The sequence below is a fragment of the Chiloscyllium plagiosum genome, unplaced genomic scaffold (genome assembly GCF_037043375.1).
Source record: "Chiloscyllium plagiosum isolate Xiang-an unplaced genomic scaffold, Cpla_swu_hap1 HiC_scaffold_1, whole genome shotgun sequence".
Classification (NCBI taxonomy): domain Eukaryota; kingdom Metazoa; phylum Chordata; class Chondrichthyes; order Orectolobiformes; family Hemiscylliidae; genus Chiloscyllium; species Chiloscyllium plagiosum.
In genome coordinates this window covers 73,788,645-73,813,802 of record NW_028270139.1, presented here as the reverse complement: position 1 = coordinate 73,813,802, position 25,158 = coordinate 73,788,645, and the positions used below count along the sequence as shown (strand labels likewise).

Below are 25,158 nucleotides of genomic sequence, written 5' to 3'. Positions count from 1 at the left end.
GATTAGGGATGGGCAGAATGGTTTTGTGCTTGGGAAATCATGTCTCACTAACTTAATTGAGTTTTTTAGACTTCAAGATAACAGACTTCAAGATAACGAGTTTAAAAAGAGCAGTGGATGTTGTCTTTATGGGATTCAGCAAGACATTTGACTAGATTTTGCATAGGAAACTGGTTAGTAAGGTGAAATCACATGGAATCCAGGGAGAGCTAGTCATTTTGATATAAAATTAGCTTGAAGGTAGGAGACAGAGGGTGGTGGTGGAGGGTTATTTTTGGGACTGGAAGCCTATGACCAGCTGTGCGCCACAAGGATCGTGCTGGGTCTGCTGCTGTTTGTCATTTATATAAATGATTTGGATGTGAATATCGGAGGAATGGTTAGTAAGTTTGCAGATGACACCAAAATAGTAGTGTAGTGGACAATGAAGGAGGTTCTCAGTGCAGTGGGACCTTGATCAGATAGACCGATGGACTGAGGAGTGGTGGATGGAGTTTAATCCAGATAAATGTGAGGTGTTACATTTTGGTAAGGCAAATCATGGCAGGACTTGTACGTTTAATGGTAAGGTCTTGGGGAGTGTAACCGAACAGAGAGCTTGGGGTGCAAGTTCAGAGTCCCTTGAAGGTGAAGTCACAGGTAGACAAGCTAGTGAAGAAGGCATTTGGTACACTTGCCTTTATTGGTCAGCATATTGAGTGTAAGGGTTGTGACATCATTTTGCGGCTGTATGGGACATTGGTGAGGCCACTTTGGAATACTGCAGGCAGTTTTGGTCTCGATGAAATAGAAAAGATGTTGTGAAATCTGAAAGGGTGCAGAAAAGATTTACAAGCATCTTGGAGGGTCTGAGCTATAGGGAGAGGCTGAATAGGCTGGGGTTATTTTCCCTGGTGCATTGGAGTATAAGAGGTGATTTTTATAGAAATTTATGAAATGATGGGGGCATGAATAGGGTTAAGAGCCAAGGGTTTTTCCTCAGGGTATGGGAGTCCAAAATTAAAGGGCATAGGTTTAAGGTGAGAAGAGAAAGATTTAAATGAGACCTAAGGGGCATACAGAGAATGGTGCGTGTATGGAATAAGCTGCCAGAGGAAATGGTAGAAACTGGTACAATAATGACTTTTAAAAGGCATCTAGCTGGGTACAAGAATTGGGAAGACTTAGAGGGATATAGGCCGAACGCTGGCATATTGGGACTAGATTAACTTGGAATATGTGGTCGGCAGGAATGAGTTGGACTGAAGGGTCTGTTTCCGTGCTGTACAACTCTGACTCTATGCACAGAATTTGAGACAATAAAAAGTGGCATTAGGCTGATTGATTAAAATAGAACTTTGTTAAAATTAATTTATCGTGTTACCTGTAGCAAGATACAGTGAAAAGCTTTGTTTTGTGTGCTACACAGGGAAATCGTACCAAAGTTCATCAGGGTAGCAGAACAGAGTGCAGAGTACAGTGTTCCACCTGCAGAGAGGGAGAGAGAGATCAAAATTAACATTTGAGAGATCTGTTTTGATAACAGCAGAGAAGAAGCTGTTCTTGAATCTATTCATACACCTATTGTATCTTTTGCCTGACGAAAGAGGTTGAAAGACAACATAATGGGTGGAAAGGGTCTCTAATTATATTGGTTGTTTTCCTGAGGCAGCTGGAATCCTAGAGCAAGTCAGTGGATGGAAGGCTGCTTTGCATGATGGACTGGGGTTGTGTTCACGACTGTGTAATTTCTTGCAGTTTTGGGAAGGACAGTCGCCATGTCAAGCTATGATGCATCCAGGTAGCATGCTTTCTATGGTGCATCACTAAAAATTGCTAAGAGTCCTTGTGGACATGCTGAATATTCTTCGCCTCCTGAGGAAGTAGACATGTTGTTGTGACCTGCTTGACTGGGTTGATCTGAGCTGATTTTATGGATTTTGCCCACTAAATGGCTCAGAGCAGAGTTCACTGTAACTCGGAACAGATTCTCCCTGTGACAACTGACCAAGCAGGTGACCAGCAGCTCCCTAGCTCTGCTTTGTTTTTCTTATGTTACCAATTTGTCAGCAGGCAAGAGAGCGAGTGTACTAAATGATGCAGTTCTGTTGATAATTAGGGAAACTAAATTAGATTATCTCAAAGATTAAAAAAAGTTGGTGCTTGCAGGGGTGATTAAAAAGATGAAGAAAGCCAGAGACATAAAGTAATTTTCTCATCTACATTTATTAATGTTAAGTTACAGGTATTCAGGCTTGTTGAGAGGTTCTATGTGGCCCTTAAGCCTTTGTTAAAAATACAGACTGGACAACTTCACAGGAGCTGCATCTCAATCAGTGGCCATTTCTCTCTCGTATTTGCTGCTGGGAAGCTCACCAGCAGTGAATGTTGAAGGGGAATTAGTCTGTGATTGAGGTAGCAATGTGACGTGAGTGGTGTAACTCAGCCTGAGTTCTGGAGCTGGACCAGTTCAGTTTCTGGCTAATGCTGTTCTGCAAGGCATTGATAGTGAGGGATTTATCAGAGCAGTGGCCACTGCTGGGGCCTCAGGCAATCTACCACATGGAGAATTGATACACTGGAGTAGGAAATCAAGAAAATGGAGTTCAATTTTTGTATGATGTTCAGCGTTTTTCAGTCAATATGTTGCTGCTCTAACAAAGGAGCATTGCTTTACCGGTTTTTAGTTCAGCTATGGAGTAGATCACACCTGAAAAATTGGGAGACATTTGGAAAGCAATGACCACAACAAATTTCAGTTTAAGCTTAGTAAAGAAAAATACAAATCGAGGGTAAGTACTTTATTTGAAAGATGCACATAGAGCAAGTTGATAAGACCAGATTAGAAAGTTAAAAGTAGAATTATAGCTCAGCAATGGAAAAGGTATAAATCAACTTTCTCACGAAGTAAAAAAGGGAATGTACTGAAAGCTGCAGTTCTGTTAATAATTAGTCTAATTTAAATTAGACTATGTCAAAGTTGAAATTGAGAAAAGAATACTTTGTTTATCGGGATGATTTAAAAAGACAAGTAAAGCTGGGGTACAAAATAATTTTCTCTGGGGCATATTTATTATTAATCTGCAGAACACCTTGTAGGTGATATCCATTGTTGCTACTGGATTTCAGTGATCTTATTGAATGGTGGAACTGACTGGCTCAGAGGCTCAAATGACAGGATTTACAAGGAATCTATGTTCCTAATAGATTTAGAATGCAAATAATGGTGAGATAAAATAAGTGGTGAGGTTTTAACTTGCCAGATATGAGGCAAAGCAGTTATGAATTTGAAAAATTTCGAATTATTCAGGAAGCTGGGCAAGTTTTTGATGTGTTAACAGCAGTAGACTTTAATTGGACCGTGGAATTGTAATGAAAGGTCACAAATTCAACAAAATCAGAAAAGGAATTGAAGGGTGTGTTGGCAGAGACATTTTGCAAATTCATATTGGATGTTGTTCTTTATATCTATTGTACTATATCTAATGTATTGTAGAAGCTTGGCTGTATTCCACAAGCAATGAAATGTAATTGTATGGAACATATTGCACCAAAATACATTCAACCTAATAATTTTGGTAAGAGAAGAGAACCCAAAATAACTTCTTAAAAAGTCAGTCCAGTTCAGGTGATTCGAAGTTTGCAGTGCACCATTGAATGTAGAGATTGTAACATGGGCATTGAGATTTCAGATTTGTCCATCTGTTTAGTTTAAAAAAAAAGTAAAAGAACAAAATTTATGAATATCATGCAAATTAGTTGTGTAACTGTGCTAAGCTCATGACTGTAACAGTGCTGTAATGTTTTGGAGATTTTTCTTCAGTTCACGTGAAGGAAGTGTATTTATTGTTTAAAAACAAAAACAAGTGACTACTTTGTTTCAGAGTTATGATTTTCTGCTTTGCTTTCTTTAACAAGAACTACTCATGAAATTTGGACTGGTGATATATTTTGCTCAGTTAAGTTTCTGCATAAAACCCAATAAAAATTGGATTATTGTTTTCTAACAAAATTTTGCTTTGCATTGGATAAGGTAATTGAATTGCATCATGTATAGCTACAATTATCACTTTGCTGAGTGCAGCACTGTTTAAGTGACACGTTCAATTCAAGTAGCATATTCTTATCCAATGCAAGTGCAATGTATTATCGTATTTTCAGTTCATTTTATAAGATTCCGATCTGGATTAATTTTGGTGAGGTTTAAATTTGATATCTGATGCTTTATTAAAAATAATTTTCTCTGAATTTTTGGCTCCTTTTTTTTGTAGGTATTCAGGACCCAACACTGGGAATATGCACATTATTGCAGATTTATATGCAGAGGTGATTGGTGTTCTTGCACAATCAAAGTAAGGAGATTAATTATTTTGTCAATATGTAATTTCTTTTGCACTTTTCCAGGTACTAATCTCAAATTCTGTCCAGGACAACACTCTTAGCAGAATCACAGAATTGTTGCAGGGCAGAAAGAGGCTATTCAGCATAATACAAGCACAACACAGCTTGTTTCATGTCCCTTCATTTTCCTTGTCAGTCTGCAGGTTTTTTTCTATTCCATTCCTTTTCAAAACAACAAATTAACCTGCTTTCTGTACATTTTCAGATTCTAACCAGTTGTTGTGCAAAAACATTTTTCCTCATGACATCTGTAGTTTTTTTCTTACCATTCACCTTAAATTGGTGCTGTACAGTCCTGACGTTTCCCCGAGTAAGAACAGTTTTTTCCCATCTGCATTCATGCTGTAAAGAGTTTGGACAACTCTATCAAATCTCCTCTCTATATTCTTTCTCCGAAGGAGAATATCCTAAGTTTCTCTGATCTGTCCATGTAACTGAAATTCCTTATCCCTGGAATCATTCTTGGGAATTGTTTCTGCGTCCTGTCTGATGCACTAATGTGCTTCCTAAAGTGTGGGATCCAGAATTGGGCAAGGTGCCCCTGTTGAAGTCGAGAGTGTGGTGTTGGAAAAGCACAGCAGGTCAGGCACATAAGTCCTGATGAAGGGCTTATGCCCAAAACGTCGATTCTCCTGCTCCTCGGATGCTCCTGCTGCGCTTTTCCAGTGCCCCACTCTCGACTCTGATCTCCAGCATCTGCAGTCGTCATTTTCTCCTACTCCTGTTGAAGTAGAGTCAGTATTTTATAAAGGTTCATTTTAATCTGTTTGCTTGTTTTTACATTCTATGCTGTGTAAAACCTCAGATCCTGTAAGACTTACGAGCCACTTTTCCACAGTTTTAAACCAACGGTAGTAAAGGTGAAGGAATGTATTGGTGTCCTTTTCCCCTTAGACAGAGTTTGCAGTGTCAAAAGGGGTGATCGAAAGAGGCGAGGCAAGTTCCTGCTGCGTATTTTGTAAATGGTGCACACTGCTGTCTCTGCATCATTGATGGAGGAAACATAAGGTAGCGGATGAGTACTGAATTAAACAGGTGGTTTGTTCTAGATGTTGCTAGCTTCTTGCTTATTGTTGGAATTGTACCCTTCCATGGAAGTTGATGTAGATGGTGGACAAGTTTTGAGGAGTTAGGAAGTGAGTTACTCACTACCCTTGTAGTAGTCATAGTGGTTGTTTGATTTGTACAGTTACATTTCTTGTCAACAATAATCCCCAGGATGTTGATGGTAACACTAAGTTGGGAAGACTGTCTGTATTGTAATGGTAATGTAGTAACTGGAGTAATGATCCAGAGGCCCAAGTTAGTGTTCTATTGACCACGTGCCGAATCATATATTTGATTCAATAAAAATCGAGAATAGAAAGCCAGATGCTTATTTACTTCATTTTTTTCTTTTAATATTTGAATGTGTTCTTCTCCTGCTGTATGCACATACTATCTCTGGGTTTTACCTGAGTTAGTTTTTGGATTGCTGCTGACATTGTTTTTTTGTTTTTTATTCATCTGTGAAGTTATTACGGTGTGTTTATGGAAACAAATGAAAGCAGAAGTGATTGAAAAACTTTTATTTGCAATATGATCGAAATAAATTGCAAGGTGTTTTATTTGAGTATTTTACATAGTTTGTTTTTTATACTGGAGTATGTTGTGTGAGAAGTAATTAACTTCCACAGGGCAGACTTGTATATTTTCAATTCTAATGAGTTGCAAGTATAAATTCATTTATTTTTAGATTTCAGGCAGTAAGAAAGAAGTTTATGACTGAACTGAAGGAACTACGTCAGAAGGAGCAGAGCCCTCATGTTGTGCAAAGTATTATCAGTTTAATTATGGGAATGAAGTTCTTCAGGGTCAAAATGTATCCTGTGGAGGATTTTGAAGCTTCATTTCAGTTTATGCAGGTAATGTGGACATTTTTACTTTAGCAATTTGCAGAAATTTTTAATTGACTTTAAAATTTGTTATTTCTTCATGCCTCAAGCTTCAAGAATATCTGCATGTTTCCAAGCTAAGTATGTTTCAAAAGAAGAAAATGTAGTGAGGGTACACAACATGCTGCTGTAACATGGTGTATTGTACACAACCTTGGAGAATTAGAAAATAACTCTGGGTGATTCTTGCTATTCTGGAATATGTATAGGCATAAAGTACATCAAGATGGACTTGCCCTTCTTTGGGGGCAAGAAAGTTGATAAATCATTGACCCTGAGTTAGGACTTGCATATGTTACTGTATCCAACTGAAGAATATCACTACAGACCAAGAAAAGTTCATTTGCCTTGTTTTGACCAGTAAACATTTTGTCTAATGCTAGAGAATCAAAACCTGTTAAAAATGAAAGGAGCTAAAGAAGAGCAGAATGTAGCCAGTACAGAAGCATGGAATCCGTACAGTGTGGAAGCTGGTCATTCAATCCATCGAGTCCACACTAATCCTACATTTCCAATGGCTAATCCATCCAGCCTGCATATCCCTGGATTATGGGCATTTTAACATGGCCACTTTACTTAACCTAGGCAAAAGTGAGGACTGCAGATGCTGGAAACCAGAGTTTCGATCATAGTGGTGCTGGAAATGCACAGCAGGTCGGGCAGCATCCGCGGAGCAGGAAAATCGACGTTTCAGGCAAAAGCCCTTCATCAGGATTCCTGATGAAGGGCTTTTGCCCGAAACATCGATTTTCCTGCTCCTCGGATGCTGCCTGACCTGCTGTGCTTTTCCAGCACCACTCTGATCTACACTTTACTTAATCTGCACATCTTATGACTGAGAGGGGAAACTGGAGCGCCCGGAAGAAACCCATGCAGGCACGGGGAGAATGTGTAAACTCCACACAGACAGTCGCCTGAGGGCGGAATCAAACCTGGGTCCTTGGCACTGTGAGGCAGCAGTGCTAACCACTGAGCCACCATGCCAGTATGCTGAAAGAAAATGTTGTGGAATAAAAATACGCCATTGAAGAGAACAAAATGAAGCAAAGATATAAAAAGGAAGAGAGGTTAATTTTGCAAAGCTTTTATATTGTAGAACAAATTTTAAAAACAACTTGAACATTATTTACTTAATTTAATGGTATATACTCACATGTGCCCAAAATAATGGGTCATCACCTCAGCCTTGGTCAGGTTAGATAAATTTAAAGAGTAATTAGGATAATTGAAACTGTAGATTGGTTTTGGCCACAGCTGGAGTACTTTACAGATTTGAACACCCTGTAATGACAGTCATGTTGTTACGTGTGTTTTTTTTAATCATTGAAAAGCTCGGATAAAATTTGAGAAATTAGTATTTTCCTTATTAAATTAGAATGACAACACAGGTCACGATCTTCACTTCTTCCACTTAGGAGACATTGTAGGAATGCAGTCTAAGCACTTCAAGTCAGTTGGGTTCAGTTCTGCACTGCTCTTGGTGGCTGCACAGCTGGTTTTGAAGGGCAGAGACCATCACAAGTGTCAAATGTAAAATTGTATCTTGCTAGTGGTGCAGGATGCTCTCTGCTGGCACTTGGTAGCAGGACTGGCATCTGATCTGGAGCCACATGTCATGGTGATGAACACTTGCTCACAGTCCTTATCAACATTTGCATTAATCATCAGGTAGCATTTTCGCCTTGTCATGATTGATGCTGAGGCTTTCATGTCTCTTTACAGCAGCCTTGAATTGGAGGTATGGATGCCTTACTGGTCTCAGTGCAGGCTTTCTGCCAATGTCACATGTCCATGTGTATATGGCAATATTCTGTCTGTGCCTGTGTCCAGCAAACAAAGCTGCCTTTGCTTGATTAATTCTAGGATATTTATCCTCTTTTCTTTTGAAATAACTGCCGTTTTGGTGACATTGTTCCATGTGATGCCAAAGATTCATCACAGATGTTGCAGGTGGAATTCATTGAGCCTCTGTTGTTGGTAGGTTTATGTTTTCCCATCTTTATTGCCTGAGTATGTGTTGGGGATGCTCAATTTGTAAGTAAACAACTGCTTCTATAGGTGATTTTTTATGTCTCATGGCTGTTATGTTAGCTTGCCAGAAGTAGTGACTGTCTAGTCAATACGTGTACTGTTCTTGAAGATAGGCATCTATGCCTTGTGTAATGATGATGCTCCTTTAACAAGGTTATGTTGTCCTTGGTTTTGTTTTCAGAGCGGTTGTGAAGACGCAAGGGTTTAAGGCCAGTTTGATTATAGCTACCAGATACTGCCTCAGGCAAAAAGCTTTCAAGTTTTAAAAACAACACTTGTTCAATGAAAGGAGAGCAGCCAGTTCTCCCAGCTCAGCTTTTCTCTTGTTTGTTTTGGTTTTAGCAAGCAGTCAGTTTGGAGGCTGCTGGTCCAAGAAGCAACTACATGTAAGAAGGTGTTCCATGTTGAATCTCTTTTCCTCTCTCTCTCTCTCTCTCTCTCTCTCTCTCTCTCTCTCTCTCTCTCTCTCTCTCTCTCTATTCCAAATTGCAGGAATTTGGAATAGCATCATTAATTTGGGATAGTCTGTTGGGTTTCAGATTGGTTGTTATTCTGTATTCTGTTCTCTTTTGTTCTTGTTTCATTTGGTAATCTTGCAAATAAATTCTGCTTTGTTTAATATGAAGTGGTTGGGCCACTGCATCACTCCTGGAATATCCACTCGACACCAGCTTAAAATAACTAGCAAAGTTAGGGTTCAGTCTACTTGAAATGTTTTGAGAGGGTCTGGTTTGCTCCGTAACATTTGACATTAGATCCAATTTACTGATTGCTTCCTATGGTTTGTTGTTGTGTCTGATGGCTGACAGACATAATATTCTGACCCATAGCTACAGTTTTCAGGTGGGAGAGATTTACACATGTGACTCTCTCTTTGCAGTTAGCTAGCCAGCTGCTGAACTTCAATGCATTGCATTTGACTCAGAACATCAAATTATGGCAAGGTTCACCAGCCCACAAAAATCTTCAAACCAATCAAATAAGTAGGTGATATATTGGTGCGGATATTCAAATACCCCAAGATAGTTTTTAGAGCAGTGCAGAATGGATTTGAGATTCAGGATGCTGTGGAATTCAAGATGCAGCACACTTTGTGGGAATTGCCCTGGAAATGATAAGCAATTTCTCGGCATCTGGAATCCTCTGAATAAAGAAAACCTCAACATCAGAGAATTTGAAGGGTTTTGCTTCTGTCAAGTTAATAGCCAACCAGGAAAGTTAGACAATAAAAATACCTAGTCTAACTTCTGGCTGAAATCTCAACTTACCCAACACACCTACAATTACACCTCCCCTAATCTTTTGGACCATCAGACTCCCATTTCCAACCCAAAGCAATTCTACCCCAGGTCCCCTGAAATTAATGTAGATTTCAACACACAGACAGCCCAGAGATCATGAATTGCATAATTGTAATTCCATTGAATCAGATCTTTACAACCTTACAGGAAAATTAAGGTTAAACAAGGAAGAATATGGTATTAAGTTTATGTTTTACACTTGGTTGAGAAAATTCTGTCAGTCTAATCCTACTGTCCCTGAGGCCTCTTTATACCAGAGATAGCCATCCCTCTCTACTGAGGGACATTCAATTGCTCAAGCACCATTACTCACCATCATTACCTAATGTTAGAGATTCTGTTGCACAGTTCCCTGCTTCAGATTTGCCATCCCAGCAAAGACACATTACATACTTAACTGCATGCAAACACCTTACCTACCTGGTATCCTAATTCCTTAATAGAATGCTCCCCATAACCCCCTCAGATTACAGATTTACCCCTTCCTAGCAGCTGTCAAAGTGCTGGCTGTGCTGGTGTAAATTTAAATCTCAGAACATACAACCCCTTTTGCAGCAGTGTGCTATGGCTTGATTCTGACCATCCTATGCTAAGGGAGAACTATATTGCTTTTAGGTAGTTTCCTCATTTCTGAAGGAGTCAGGATCTGATTTCTGGCTAGAAGTGCGAAGCTCCATGATTTAAAAAAAAAAATTGTTAACCAAGCGCCAATCTGACTAGGATTGCCACTCTTTGTGACTTCTTGAAACAGTGGTCCAGATATTAAGTCATGCAGTAAAACGAAACTGCCCATATTAAATCAGAAAAAACTGAGAGAATACAAATTAACCTAATTATATTTGAGTGGAATTTAGGGCATGAAATTCTCCTTCACTTGGCATTGTGGAAGCAGACTGCAAAGTATGTTTCAAACAAAAGTCCATAGTTGCTGACAAAAAGAGAAATGCTTAAGGATTTGGGTGTGGGTTTTTCTTTACAAAGTAGGATTAGGCAATGTCATTGATGGAAAAAAAAGTGTGAAATAAACTCAGATGAAAGGCTTATTTTCTGTGCTGTAACATACCAAGCATTCAAGATAATGATGTTGCACCCTGTCATTTTTCTGTGCTCATGATAAAGAGCCACACAGTGTGGCTAACATAATCCAGGGTTGGAAAAATAACTTGCTTTCTAGTTAATCTGGCAATGCATATTGAAATTGTACCAAGATTTACTACCTGGTGACATTTTGAAATTCTGTAACTTTATTTCTGTTCACTATTTCACAGCCTTCCAAGCTTGGATTTCTTGTCCATCTAAAACAAATACATTTGTACATTGTACTGTTAAGCTATATAAAATTTCATGACCACATTACACATGGCACAGTAATGCATTTTACTCTAGTAGGGCTCTTGATTGATTTTTTGGCATTCATTCATGGAATGAATTTGTTCATCAATCACTAGGTGCACATCCCTACCTTCATCACACCTCCAAGATAGTAATGAGCTAGCTTCTTAGTAAACCAACAGTAGCAAGGCAGATTCAGGGTTTTGTCCCAGCAACTGTGGTTATTACAGTATAGTTCCAAGTCAGCATGGAGTGGCTTGGAGGGGAACTTGCAGATGGTGTTTGTAAGTATCTGCTGCCCTTGACCTGCTAGGTTGTAGAGATCACAGGTTTAGAAAGTGTTTATAAAGGAGTCTTGGTGAATTACTGCAAATTGTAGATGGTACACGCTGGTACCACTTTGTCACTGATGAAGGGATTGATTTCTGGGCGGCACGGTGGCACAGTGGTTAGCACTGCTGCCTCACAGCGCCAGAGACCCGGGTTCAATTCCCGACTCAGGCGACTGACTGTGTGGAGTTTGCACGTTCTCCCCGTGTCTGCGTGGGTTTCCTCCGGGTGCTCCGGTTTCCTCCCACAGTCCAAAGATGTGCAGGGTCAGGTGAATTGGCCGTAATAAATTGCCCGTAATGTTAGGTAAGGGGTAAATGTAGGGGTATGGGTGGGTTGCGCTTCGGCGGGTCGGTGTGGACTTGTTGGGCCGAAGGGCCTGTTTCCACACTGTAATCTAATCTAATCTAATCTAATCTAAATCAAGGCGTTTGACATGAAGGTGGTGAATGAGATACAAATCGAGTGGGCTTCTTTGTCCTGGATGGTGTCAAGTTTTTTGAGTATTTTTGGAATTATACCCATCCAGCTGCACCTATTCAGTGTATTCCACCAAACCCTTGATAGTGGGCAGGCTTTGGGAGTCAGAAAATTAGTATGCAGTACTAACTTGTTCTTGTGGTCCTATATTTAAATGGCAAGTCCAGTTCAGTTGCTTTCAATGGCAGTTCTGGGATGTTGATAGAGGGTTGATGGTTTACTCTCTTATTGGAGATTGCCATTGTCTGGCACTTATGTGCCACAAATGTTACTTGCCATTTGCCATCCCAATCCTATGTCTTGCTGCATTTGGACATAGACTGCTTCAGTATCTGAGGAGTCTTGAGTGGTGCTGAATGTTGTGCAATCATCAATTATCTTCCTTACTTCTGACCTTGTGATTGTGGGCAGATCATTGATGAAGTACCTACCCCTGAGAAACCTCTGCGTCAATGTCCCCTGGATTAGATGATTGACCACCACCAGCCACAGCCATATTCCTTTGTGTTAAGTATAACTCTAATCAGTGGAGATTACTTTTTACTTCAGTTCTGCTCAAGCTCTGTGGCATGCTGTTCTTGTCAAATGTTGCCTTGATGTCAAGGGCAGACTCTTCACCTCTGGAGTTTAGCTGTTTTGTCCATGTTTTGACCAAGCCTGTATTGAGGCCAGGAGCTGAATGGCTCTGGCAGAATCAAGCTGAGTAGTAGTGAACTGGTTATTATTGTGTAAGTGCTGCCCTATTATCACTGATGACACTCATGATGATCATTTTATGATCATTAGTGTTCTAATGGAGAATTAATTGAATTTAAATTTGTCCTCTCTTTGTGGGCAAAACATAAATGGGCAATAGAGCACATTGGATGGTAGATCCCTAATTTGTAACAATGTAATAATACTGAAGCAGCATGGCTTGGTAATGTGTTCAGTGCCTTCAGCCAGTTCATGATACCGTGTGCAGTGAAATGAATTGGCTGAGTACTGGCATCTGTGATGTCAAGGACCTCTGGGATACTGAGATGGGTCATTACATGGGACTTCTGGTTCAAAGCTCTTTTGAAAGTTAGACTTGTTATAATTTTTGATTTTTATCAGGGGATTCAGAAATATTTAACTGGATTTTATTTTTTCTAGGAATGTGCACAATATTTCCATGAAGTGAAAGATAAAGATATAAAACATGCACTTGCTGGACTCTTTGTGGAAATTCTGATTCCTGTGGCTGCTGTAAGTATTTTCTGTTCTGCTGGAGAAACGCATGAACAAATATAATTCTGCACAGTTTTTCTAAAAGTTAGTCTTTGGCTACATTCCTCTTTTGACTTGTAGGAAAGAGCTTTGGTAATTCTTGAGGCAAAAGTGTGAAAATAGTGACCTGGAATTAATATATAAATTATTAACTTCAAACTCTGTTTAACCAGTTGTAGTTTCTTGGTTCACATACTCTCAACCTCAATATAACTAACTACTGCTAACTCCATTTTCAGTTGTATCAGACATAATTTGTTGCTGTAGTTGTTGTAATTGCCAATTTACAAAATAATATATGATTATGTAATAATTTAATCGGTAGTATTCAAATCCTTTAAAGAGTGTCATTCTACTGTCAGAGTGATAATTGAATAATAAATAAATAATGAGATGCCAACTTGTCTGTAGTGTAATTAAAGAACTTGTTCATTGTAATTGGATATAAAGAATGGGCATGATTAGAAACCAAGCACACAAGTAAATTTTGAAAAATATTTTTGAGGGAGAGAGCTGACATTAGCGGACTGTAAGAAATCTGTCATTCTGCAAAGTTCAAAAGCAGAGTTAAAAACCCATGATAAAATTACTGCAGCTTATTAGTAAAGAATTGGTGGCACTTTGTTTAAAAATAACATAAATTTTCACTTATGAAGTGAAATGCACTTAAACTGGATAGGGAATAATTATTCAGTGCAGTAACTGTACATTCTCTGAATATTACTATTTTGTTATCATCAGAAAATTACAGATCTTAAAATTTTACTTTTTATAAAAGTTGATTTAAAGAACTATTTTTGTTTGTAAAGCATTGGCTTTTACAATTAAATGTAGTGTGACATCTTTATTAGCAAGTAAATACAAAGTTTGGGATACTTCCTGTTGCTCAATCTGAGCTGTCAACCTAAGACTGGCTTGCCAATTATGTTGTCACCACCTCTACTTTGGGCTTCCACTACAGCCAGTTGTCTCTATATCCAGGGATTGATGCAGCATGAAAAGCTTAAATAGATTCTTGCCTCCACAACAAATACTATGAAGTTTCAAATAGAATGCACAGCAGCACCTTTTATGAGAAACTAGGGATCACCATTCAACTTAGCTTTCCGAAAGTTGACTACCTCCTGGGAACTACACTTTTGAAAAGCTGCATTTGCAAGCAGAATACAAAATATCTTGACTTATTTTCATCCCACAACTTTCTATATTCTGAGTGTGTGCAGATGTGGTATGAACAAAACTGGTAGATCTGAAAAACAGCAGTGATGGGATGAATCTGCTTAAAGTGCTGGTAATGTTAGATCATATGCTTCTTGACATCAGTTACTGAATCACCATGGATTTCTAGGACAGCACACTAGAAATGTAGAAGTTTTTACTCGCATTCAGATGTTGAAAAGGATCTTCACTGTAATATAAGGGAAAGAAAACAGCTCATCACTTTCTCAAGGGCAGTTAGGATGGGCAACAAATGCTGGCCTTGCTAGTGATGACTGCATCCCAATAAAGAATAAAAAGGAAAGAATAGCCTTTGTTTTCATTGAATCTTGTATTTGGAGACTGCACTAATCGTACCAAACTTGGTTTTTCAGGCTGTTAAAAATGAAGTGAATGTGCCATGTCTGAAGAATTTTGTAGAGATGCTCTATCAGACCACCTTTGACCTTTCATCAAGAAAGAAACATTCATTGGTAAGTGTTGTAAAATAGTTAGGTTTGTGATCAATGTGAATCTTGCATTTTTGCATTGTTCCGTTACTTTTACCCTCCTTATTTCAAAGTATATCTTGTAATTTTATTTTATGAACAAAATATAGCAGCTCGAATAGAAGGTTATTTAGCACAGGCTAAATCCGAACCTCTGACTAGGTGGAACTGCCGGATGGCTAAATTTGATAAACATTCAATAATATTACTTGGGCCTTAGTTTATTTCATTTTAAAATGCGAACTATTTGCTCTGATTTGAAGATTTAAGAGATCTAAGGGACAACATTTTCATGCAGTTGGTGGTATATGTATGGAATGAGCTGCCAGCTTCCACCACTCAGCAGTTACAACATTTAAAAGACAGCTGGATAGGTACATGAATAGGAAGGGTTTAGTAGGGTATAGGTGAAATGCTGACAAATGGCGCTAGATTAATTTAGGATATCTGGTCGGCATGGATTAGTTGGACCGAAGGGTCTGTTTCTGTGCTGTTCAACTCTAACTCTAAGTCTCTTAAGAGGTAGAAGTTTGAGAGCAACCAAATAAAATTATATTCAGGAAGGCAGAGGTACTAATCAAATAATGAGGCTGTGGCTAACAAGCATCTAGATCCAGATGAACTTCATGTTAAGGTTTTAAAAGGAGTAGCCAGTGAGATAGTTGATGTTGTTTTAATTCCCAATACTCTTTACATTCGGGGGAAGATTCCTTTAGATTGGAAACGAATGTCTCACAATCATTCAGAAGGAAGGGAGGCAGAAAGCAGGGTACCATATGCTTAGCTTAACATCTGATTTAAGGAAAATGTTTGAATCAATTATAAGGGATGTTATAACAGAGCAATTGGATAAGTTCAAGGTAATGAGACAGAGCCAACATGGTTTTGTCAAAGCGAAATCATACTTAATTAATTTATTGGAGTGGAAGGGTTTGGAGGGATATGGGCCGGGTGCTGTCAGGTGGGACGAGATTGGGTTGGGATATCTGGTCGGCATGGATGGGTTGGACTGAAGGGTCTGTTTCCATGCTGTGTATCTCTATGACTCTAAATGAGTATGCTGTAGATAAAGGGAAGCCATGGATGTGTTTAATTTTCCAAGAGGCATTTGATAAGGTGCCACATTAAAGATTATTGTGGAAAAAAACTCATGATTGCAAGGGTAACATATTGATATGTGTAGAAGATTGGCTGCTGACTAACATGAAACAGTGATTTGGAATGAGTGGATTCTTTTTAGGCTGGCACTATGTCATGAATGGTGTGCCACAGGTGACAGGGCCTCAGTTTTTTGCAGTGTTTATAAATAATTTAGATGGAGGAATTTAAGGCGTGGTAGTTAAATTTGTTGATGACACAAAAATAGGTAGGAAAGTGAGTTGTGAGGTGGACATAAGGAACCTGTGAAGGGATATTGATAGGTTAAGAGAATGGGCAAAGATCTGGAGTACAATGTGAAACAGTGTGAAATTGTCCATTTTGGCAGCAAGAATAAAAAAAAGGCACACTATCTAAATGGTGAAAGGCTGCAGAGCTCTGAGGTGGAGACAGAGAGAGATCTGGGTATCTTAGTGCATGAATCGCAGAAGATCAATATGAATGCGCAGCAAGGAATCAGGAAAGCCAATGGAACATTAAAGTTTATTGTGAGGGGAATTAAATGGAAGAATAGGGAAGTTATACTTTAGTTATATAGGGTATTGGTGAGACCACATCTGAAGTTCTGTGTACAGTACTGGTCATTGTACTTACAGGAGGAGGTAAATGCATTGGAAGCAGTTAAGAGAAGGTTTACTAGACCAATACCTGGAAGGATGGATTGCTTTATGAAGAAAAGCTAGAGAGGCTAGGCCTGTATCTCTCTGGAGTTTAGAAGAGTCAGATGACTTAATTGAAACGTATAAGATTCTGACTAGACTTGACTGGGTGGATGTTGGAAGAATGTTTTCTCTTGGAGGAGAATTTCAGACTAGGAGTTATGGTTTAAAAGTAAGGGTATGCCAGATGGATTTTTTTGTTTTGAAGGTTGTGTCTTTTGAATTCCCTTCCTCAAAAGGCACTGGGTGCAGAATCTTTACATAATTTTTATGGCATAGGTGAATAGATTCTTGATTTCCAAGGGGATGAAAGATTATTAGGGAATACAGAAATATAGAGTTAAGGTTAAGATCAGATCAGCAATGATCTTGTTGAAAGGCAGAGCAGGCTCGAATGGCTGAGTAGCCTACTCTTGTTCCTTGCTCATATCTTGTTTCTACTGGAATTGAGAAGAGTAGGAGTGATTTGATAGGAAGTGTATAAGATCCTGACAAGGTGGATATGAAACATTGCTGATGAAGGGCTAATGTCCAAAACGTCACTTCTCTTCCTCAGATGCTGCCTGACCTGCTTTGCTTTTCCAGCGCCACACTTTTCGAAGGTGGATACGGAAGGAATGTTTCCTCTTATAGAGTCATAGAGGTGTACAGCACAGAAACAACTCATTCATGCCAACCAGATATCCTAACCCAATCTCATCCCATTTGCCAGCGCTTGGCCCATATCCCTCTAAACACTTCCTATTCATATACCCATCCAGATGCCTTTTTAATATTGTAATTGTACGAGCCTCCACCACATCCTCTGGCAGCTCATTGCATCCACACGCCACCCTCTGTGAGATCAAGCTGCCCATTAGGTCCCTTTTATATCTTTCCCCTTTCACCCTAAACCTATGCCCTCTAATTCTGGACTCCCCTATCCTTCATGATTATATAAACCTCTATAAGGTCACCTCTCAGCCTCCGAAAATCCAGGGAAAACAGCCCCGGCTTATTCAGCCTCTCCCTTTAGCTCAAATCCTTCAACCCTGGCAATGTCCTTGTAAATCTTTTCTGAACCCTTTCAAATTTCACAACATTGTTCCAGTAGGAAGGAGACCAGAATTGTACACAATATTCCAAAAGTAGCCTAACTAACATCCTGTACAACCTGTGGGCCTGTCCAGAACAAAAGGGCACTGTTTTGAAATTAGGGGTCACCCGCTGAGGACAGAAATGAAGGAAGTTTTCCCCCCCCCACCCCCACCCCCCGAGTATTGTGTGACTTTGGAACTCCCTGCCTCAGTGCAGTGAAATTGCTGTTTTAATACTTTCAAGACAGTGGTAGATTGATTCATTAGGCAAGAGGGTCAAAGGTTATTGTGGGTAGATGGGAATGTGCAATTCTAGACATGAACAGATCAGCCAATAGCAGTGGAGAGATTGAAGAACTGATAGGCTGGTACATTTTGGAAAAATTTAGATGTAAAAGCGTCGTTGTTATGTGTGACTTCAACTTTCCCAATATCGACTGGAACCTCCTTCATGCAGATGGTTTGGATGGAGCCGTTTTTGTCAGGTGTGTTCAGGAGGGTTTCCTTACTCAGTATGTAGACAGGCCGACGAGGGGTGAGGCCATTTTGGATTTGGTACTCTGCAATGAGCCAGGACAGGTGTCAGATTTCGCAGTGGGTGAACACTTTGGTGACAGTGACCACAACTGCCTCACATTTACCGTAGCCTTGGAGACAGAAAGAGCAGTTACCAAGGGAAGATATTTAATTGGGAAAAGGAAGCTGTGACGCTATTAGACAGGAGTTGGGAAATACAGACTGGGAGCAATCCTTCCACAGGAAGGTCACAGCAGATGTGGAGACTGTTTAAGGGACAGTTGTTGCGAGTGATGCACGAATTTGTCCCTCTGAGACAGATAAGAAGGGGTAAGAGAACAGAGGAGCTTCTCGTCAAAAGGAAGAAGGCAGCTTACGAAAGGAGGAGGAAACAAGGATCTAGCACAGCTTTAGAGGATTACAGGCTTGCTATAAAGGAGCTCAGAAATGGACTGAGGAGAGCCAGGAGGGGGCACTAGAAAGGCTTGGCAGGAAGGATTAGGGAGAATGCAAAGGCATTTTACTCATACGTGAGGAATAAGAGAATGATCAGGGATAGTGTAGGGAACTGGTGCGTGGAGTCTGAGCAGATAGGGGAAGCCCTGAATGAGTTTTTTGCTTCGGTTTTCAATAAGGAAAGGGACCTTGTTGTGAATGAGAATTTTGAGGAACTGGGAAACAGGCTTGAACAGATCAAAATTGATGATGTTGATGTACTGGAAATTGTGGCAAACATTAAGATTGATAAGTCCCCAGGGCCAGACCAGATTTATTCTAGGCTGCTCCGGGAAGCGAGAGAGGAGGTTGCTAAGCTGCTGGCAAAGATCTTTGCTTCCTCACTCTCCATGGGAGTCGTATCGGAGGATTGGAAGGAGGCGAATGTTGTTCCTCTTTTCAAGAAGGCGAATAGGGAAATACCTGGCAATTACAGACCAGTCAGTCTTATGTCTGTGGTCAGCAAAGTTTTGGGAAAGAATTCTGAGGGATAGGATTTGGCAAAGCATAGTGTGATTAAAGGCAGTCAGCATGGCTTTGTGAGAGACAGGTCATGCCTAACTTATCTTATTGATTTCTTTGAGGAGGTGACAAGACAGGTCAACAAAGTTCAAGCGGTGTATGTGGACTTCAGCAAGGCATTTGATAAGATTCCCATGGTAGGCTCATTCATAAAGTCAGGAGCTATGGGATACAGGGAAATTTGGCTGTCTGGATTCAGGCAGAGAGTGGTTGTAGATGGAAAGTATTCTGCCTGGAGGTCAGTGTTGAGTGGTGTCCTGCAGGGCTCTGTTCTTGGGCCTCTGCTCTTTGTAGTTTTTATAAATGACTTGCATGAGAGGTTTAGGGGTGGGTTAGTAAATTTGCAGATGACACAAGGGTTGAAGGTGTCGTCGATGGTATGGAGGGCTACTGCAGGCTGCAGCGCGACATAGACAGGATGCAGAGCTGGGCTGAGAAATGGGCAAAAGTGAACTGCAGTTGCTAGAAATCAGAGTCTAGATTAGTGGTGCTGGATTCATTCCAGATGAAGGGTTTTTGCCCGAAACATCGAATTTCCTGCTCCTCGGATGCTGCCTGACATGCTGTGCTTTTCCAGCACCACTCTAATCTGGGCTGAGAAATGGCAGATTGAGCTGAACCTGGATAAATGAGAAAGTCAAAATTGAATGCTGAATATAGGATTAAAGACGGGATTCTGGGCAGTGTGGAGGAACACAGGGATCTTCGTGTTCAAGTACATAGATCCCTCAAGGTTGCCATCCAAGTGGTTGTTAAGAAAACATATGGTGTTTTGGCTTTTATTAACGGGGGATCAAGTTTAAGAGTTGCGAGGTTTTGCTTCAGCTCTATAAGTCCCTGGTGAGACCACACTTGGAATATTGTGTCCAGTTCTGGTCATCCTACTACAGGAAAGATACAGAGGCTTTGGAGAGGGTGCAAAGAAGATTCACCAGGATGCTGCCTGGACTGGAGGACTTGTCTTATGAAGAGAGGTTGACTAAGCTCGGACTTTTCTCTCTGGAGAGAAGAGGAGAAGTGACCTAATCGAGGTATTCATTGAGGCATGAATAGAGTCAATAGCCAGAGACTTTTCCCCAGGGCAGGATTGACTGGCACGAGTGGTCATAGTTTTAAGATATTAGGAGAAAGGGTTAGAGGAGAGAAAAAGAAATGCCAATCATGTCTGTCTTGAAAAGAGAAATCTTAATTTTAAAACAATTCTGGGCTGACCCATGAGAGGAAACATCCTTTCTACATGCACCTTGCCAAGACAGTTCAGGAACATATTCACTTCAGTCAAGCCAACCCCCCCACACCTCCACCTCTTCTGAATTTCAGTGCAAATAAACCCATCTGTCCAGTGATATCCTCTGAAGGGTAACCAATATTGTTTTTCCATCTTTGACAAGTGAGGTTTGAGAAGGTATTTAATGAAACTTTTGGTCATCTCCCTTGACACACATCATAGCTTGTGGCTGATACCTTCATTTCTTTCTGCTTTCTTGACCTTTCCCCACCACTGTAGAGGACTTGCACTGATGTTACAGGCCTTATAAAAAAATGCATTTATAGAAATTCAAAATCTCAATGTTATAAATGCTGGTCGTAAAAATCCCAAGTCTAGGAATTGTCACCTTGGTCCAAAGCAGTTAGAGCACCAAACTAAACTGGTTTGGTAATAGTTCGAAGAGATTTCTTTCTTCGCTTCATCCCATGGTTTCCGTGTTACCCCATAACTACATCTCACAAAATAAGTGTTAGTGAGGGAGCACTTTGGGGCCAGCGACCATAACTCTATTAGCTTAAAAATAGTGATGGGAAAGGATAGACCAGATCTAAAAGTTGAAGTTCTAAATTAGAGGACGGCTAATTTTGACGGTATTAAGCAAGAACTGCTGACTGTGGCAGCTGTTTGCAGATAAACAGATGGCTGGAAAATGGGAAGCCTTCAGAAATGAGATAATGAGAGTCCAGAGTCAGTATATTCCTGTTAGGATGAAAGAAAGGCTGGTAGGTGTTGGGAATGCTGGATGACAAAAGAAATTGAGGGTTTGGTTAAGAAAAAGAAGGAAGTATCTGTCAGTTATAGACAGGAGAAATCGAATGAATCCTTAGAGTATAAAGGTAATAGGAGTATACTGTACTTAAGACAGAAATCAGGAGGGCAAAAAGAGGACATGAGAATATTTTGGCAAATAGGGTTAAGGAGAATCCAAAGGAATTTTATAAATACATTAAGGACAAAAAGATAACTAGGGAGAGAATAGGGCCCCTCAAAGATCAGCAAGGCAGCCTATGTATGGAACCGCAGGAGATGGAGATACTAAACAAGTATTTTGCATCAGTGCTCACTGTGGAGAAGGAAATGGATGATATAGAATGTAGGGAAATAGATGGTGACATCTTGAAAAATGTCCAAATTACAGACGAAGAAGTGTTGGATGTCTTGAAACGCGCAAAGGTGAATAAATCCCCAGGGCCTGATTGGGTGTACCCTACAACTCTGTGGGAAGCTAGGGAAGTGATTGCTGGGCCTCGTACTGAGATATTTGTGTCATTGATAGGTGAGGTGCCAGAAGACTGGAGGTTGGCTAATGTGGTGCCACTGTTTAAGAAGGGTGGTAAGGACAAGCCAGAGAACTATAGACCAGTGAGCCCCTCATTGGTGGTGGGCAAGTTTTTGGAGGGAATCCTGAGAGACAGGATGTACATGTATTTGGAAAGGCAGAACTGATTAGGGATAGTGAACATGGCTTTGTGCGTGGGAAATCATGTATCACAAACTTGATTGAGTTTTTTGAAGAAGTAACAAAGAAGATTGATGAGGGCAGAGTGGTGAACGCGATACATGTGGACTTCAGTAAGGCGTTCAACAAAGTTCCTCGTGGGACACTGGATAGCAAGGTTAGATCTCATGGAATGCAGGGAGAACTAGCCATTTGGATACAGAACTGGCTTGAAGGTAGAAAACAAAGGGTGATAGTGAAGGGTTGCTTTTCAGACTGGAAACCATTGACCAGTAGAAAGCCACAAGGATCGGTGCTGGGTCCACTGCTTTTCATCATTTTATATAAATGATTTGGATGTGAGCATAAGAGGTATAGTTAGTAAGTTTGCAGATGACACCAAAGTTGGAACTGAAGTGGACAGTGAAGAAGGTTACCTCACAGCACAATGGGATCTTGATCAGATGGGCCAATGGGCCGAAAAGTGGCAGATGGAGCTTAGTTTAGAGAATTGTGAAATGTTGCACTTTGGAAAGGCAAATCAGGTCAGGACTTATACATTTACTGATAAGGTCCTAAGGAGCGTTGCTGAACAAAGAGACCTTGGAGTGCAGTGGAGTCGCAGGTAGATAGGACAGTGAAGAAGGGCGTTTGGTATGCTTTCCTTTATTGGTCAGAGTATTGAGTACAGGAGTTGGGAGGTCATGTTGTGGCTGTACAGGACATTGGTTAGGCCACTGTTGGAATATTGCGTACAATTCTGGTCTCCTTCCTATCGGAAAGATGCTGTGAAACTTGAAAGGGTTCAGAAAAGATTTACAAGGATGTTGCCAGGATTGGAGGATTTGAGCTATAGGGAGAGGCTGAACAGGCTGGGGCTGTTTTCCCTGGAGCGTCGGAATCTGAGGGGTGACCTGATAGAGGTTTACAAAATTATGAGGGGCATGGATAGGATAAATAGACAAAGTCTATTCCCTGGGGTTGGGGAGTCCAGAACTAGAGGACATAGGTTTACGGTGAGAGGGGGAAAGATATAAAAGAGAACTAAGGGGCAACTTTTTTTCGCAGAGGGTGGTATGTGTATGGAATGAGCTGCCAGAGGAAGTGGTGGAGGCTGGTAGAATTGCAACATTTAAGAGGCATTTGGATGGATATATGAATAGGAAGTGTTTGGAGGGATATGGGATATGGGATATACTGGCAGGTGGGACTAGATTGGATTGGGATATCTGGTCGGCATGGATGGGTTAGATCGAAGGGTCTGTTTCCATGCTGTACATCTCTATGACTCTGAGGGGCATGGATAGGGTAAAGAGACAAAGTCTTTTCCCTGGGAACTAGAGGGCATAGGTTTAGAGAAAGATATAAAGAGACCTAAGGAGCAACTTTTTCACGCAGAGGGTGGTGTGTGTATGGAATTATCTGCCAGAGGAAATGGTGGAGGATGGTACAATTATTGCATTTAAAAGGCATCTGGAAGGGTATATGAATAGGAAAGGTTTAGATGGATGTGGTTGAAACTTTATTGCTGGAACAGCACAGCAGGTCAGGCAGCATCCAGGGAACAGGAGATTCGACGTTTCGGGCACAGGCCCTTCTTCAGGATGGATGTGGGCCAAGTGCTGGCAAATGGGGCTAGATTAGGTTGGGATATCTGGTCGGCATGGATGTGTTCGATCAAAGGGTCTGTTTCCATTCTGTTTATCTCTCTGACTCTATGACTGCATCTGCTGATTAAAACCGCACAACTTTGTTATGATGGACATCATATCAAGTGTCCAGTTATACTCAATATATAGCTGACACAAGTGGCATGCACTCTTGGACACGATGTCAGAAAATTGCCAGCACTCAAACTCATTATCGAGTGGAGCATTGCCATCTAAAGAGGAAGAAGGTAAACTCAGAATAGATAGAAAGCAGAGACACAGCCAACTCTCTCTCCAGCCCAAAAAATACAAAACAGCTTATCAGTTGTTACTGACCTCTATGCCCACTTTGTCTTGCCCATGTGCATGCTCTTTCTTATCTGCAGTTGCAAACTGTTGTACACAGCTACAAACAACTTCCCATCTTGCTTGTGCACCTCCTGACCTTTTAATGATAATGTCCAGCAGAAGCATCACATTTTGGAGACATCTCACAAAATTGCCAGAGAGGCACAACTTTATCCAGATATTGAGTTTTCTGATCAATTTGTGAAAGTTGGCATAGCCAAGTACATTGTAATTCACTACCAAAGCTACACATTTCTATTCCTTTAGAACACAACTGGTTTTCTGCTGGGATCATTTTTTGTAACTGTTAATGCTACTGCTAACTGGTGTCATTTCTAATTTCTAATTTGCCTTCTCAGGCCCTGTACCCATTGGTTACCTGCCTTCTGTGCGTCAGTCAAAAACAGTTCTTTCTCAATAACTGGCATATATTCCTTCAGAATTGTCTGTCTCATTTAAAGGTAAGTAATGCACAATGAACAAAAATAATTGGATTTAAAAAAATTATGCCAACTGTTGATTCCTGCACAAGTTATTTGTAAAATAAAATTATTTCATTAACAGCGCAATGTTATTTGAATTGATGGAAGAGTGCTCCCATATATAGTCTGCTCTTTGGGTATATGTGTCTGGTCCAAATAGTGTAATAAGAAATGTGTAATTTTTCTCTCAGTTGAATTGTCAGAACCCGTTTCCTATCTTGATTTTGTTTGTCTTTTTGCTTTGTTTACCTAAACATGGTAGTTTTGCAGTCCAATTCTTAATTTACTTGTCGAATGAACTGCAAATAACAGAGAAAAAGAACTGAGGTAATTTCCCCACCTTCGATTTGCTGTTTATCCGTCTCACATTGAACTGCTCACAGATAGAAGTGTCACCAATAGATAAGCAATTAGCCTCTGCCAGTAATGTTTAGTTCCACCTTGATATATCATCTTTATTTTAGTGGCAATAGAACAAATAAACATGATCTGGATTTAAGTGTAAGTCGCCTTAAATAATAATTATCTCTGCACTTTGGATGGCGAGAAATGACATTTTTATCTTGAATTCCAAGCATTTCTTTCCTAGGAAAATGTTTTTCTGCATGCTTATCATTTCATTTATTCATATTGTTCCACATGGCTGTATGTGTGTATGCTGTCTTGTTTTGTCTTGTTGAACTCACTACTAACTCAGTTTTATGTTAGTTTATCTCTGTATACAGCATCTCAAAACCCTCTTGGCAAGGACAAATGCTTATGATATAATGGCATGTTTTATTGTTTGTCATTTTCCAAAA

General features: G+C 40.2%; 1 protein-coding gene across 10 annotated transcripts in view; it reads left to right on the top strand.

The window, feature by feature from the left end:
- Positions 1-25,158, top strand: part of fryl (furry homolog, like) — a 477,034-nt gene that overhangs the window by 207,188 nt on the left and 244,688 nt on the right. For all 10 annotated transcript variants that reach the window (XM_087987974.1, XM_087987980.1, XM_087987968.1 and 7 more), the window contains 5 exons: positions 4,251-4,331; positions 6,116-6,284; positions 12,926-13,018; positions 14,632-14,730; positions 24,236-24,337. In XM_087987974.1, the coding sequence (XP_087844100.1) occupies positions 4,251-4,331; positions 6,116-6,284; positions 12,926-13,018; positions 14,632-14,730; positions 24,236-24,337 (544 nt within the window). The remainder of the gene's footprint in view (positions 1-4,250; positions 4,332-6,115; positions 6,285-12,925; positions 13,019-14,631; positions 14,731-24,235; positions 24,338-25,158) is intronic.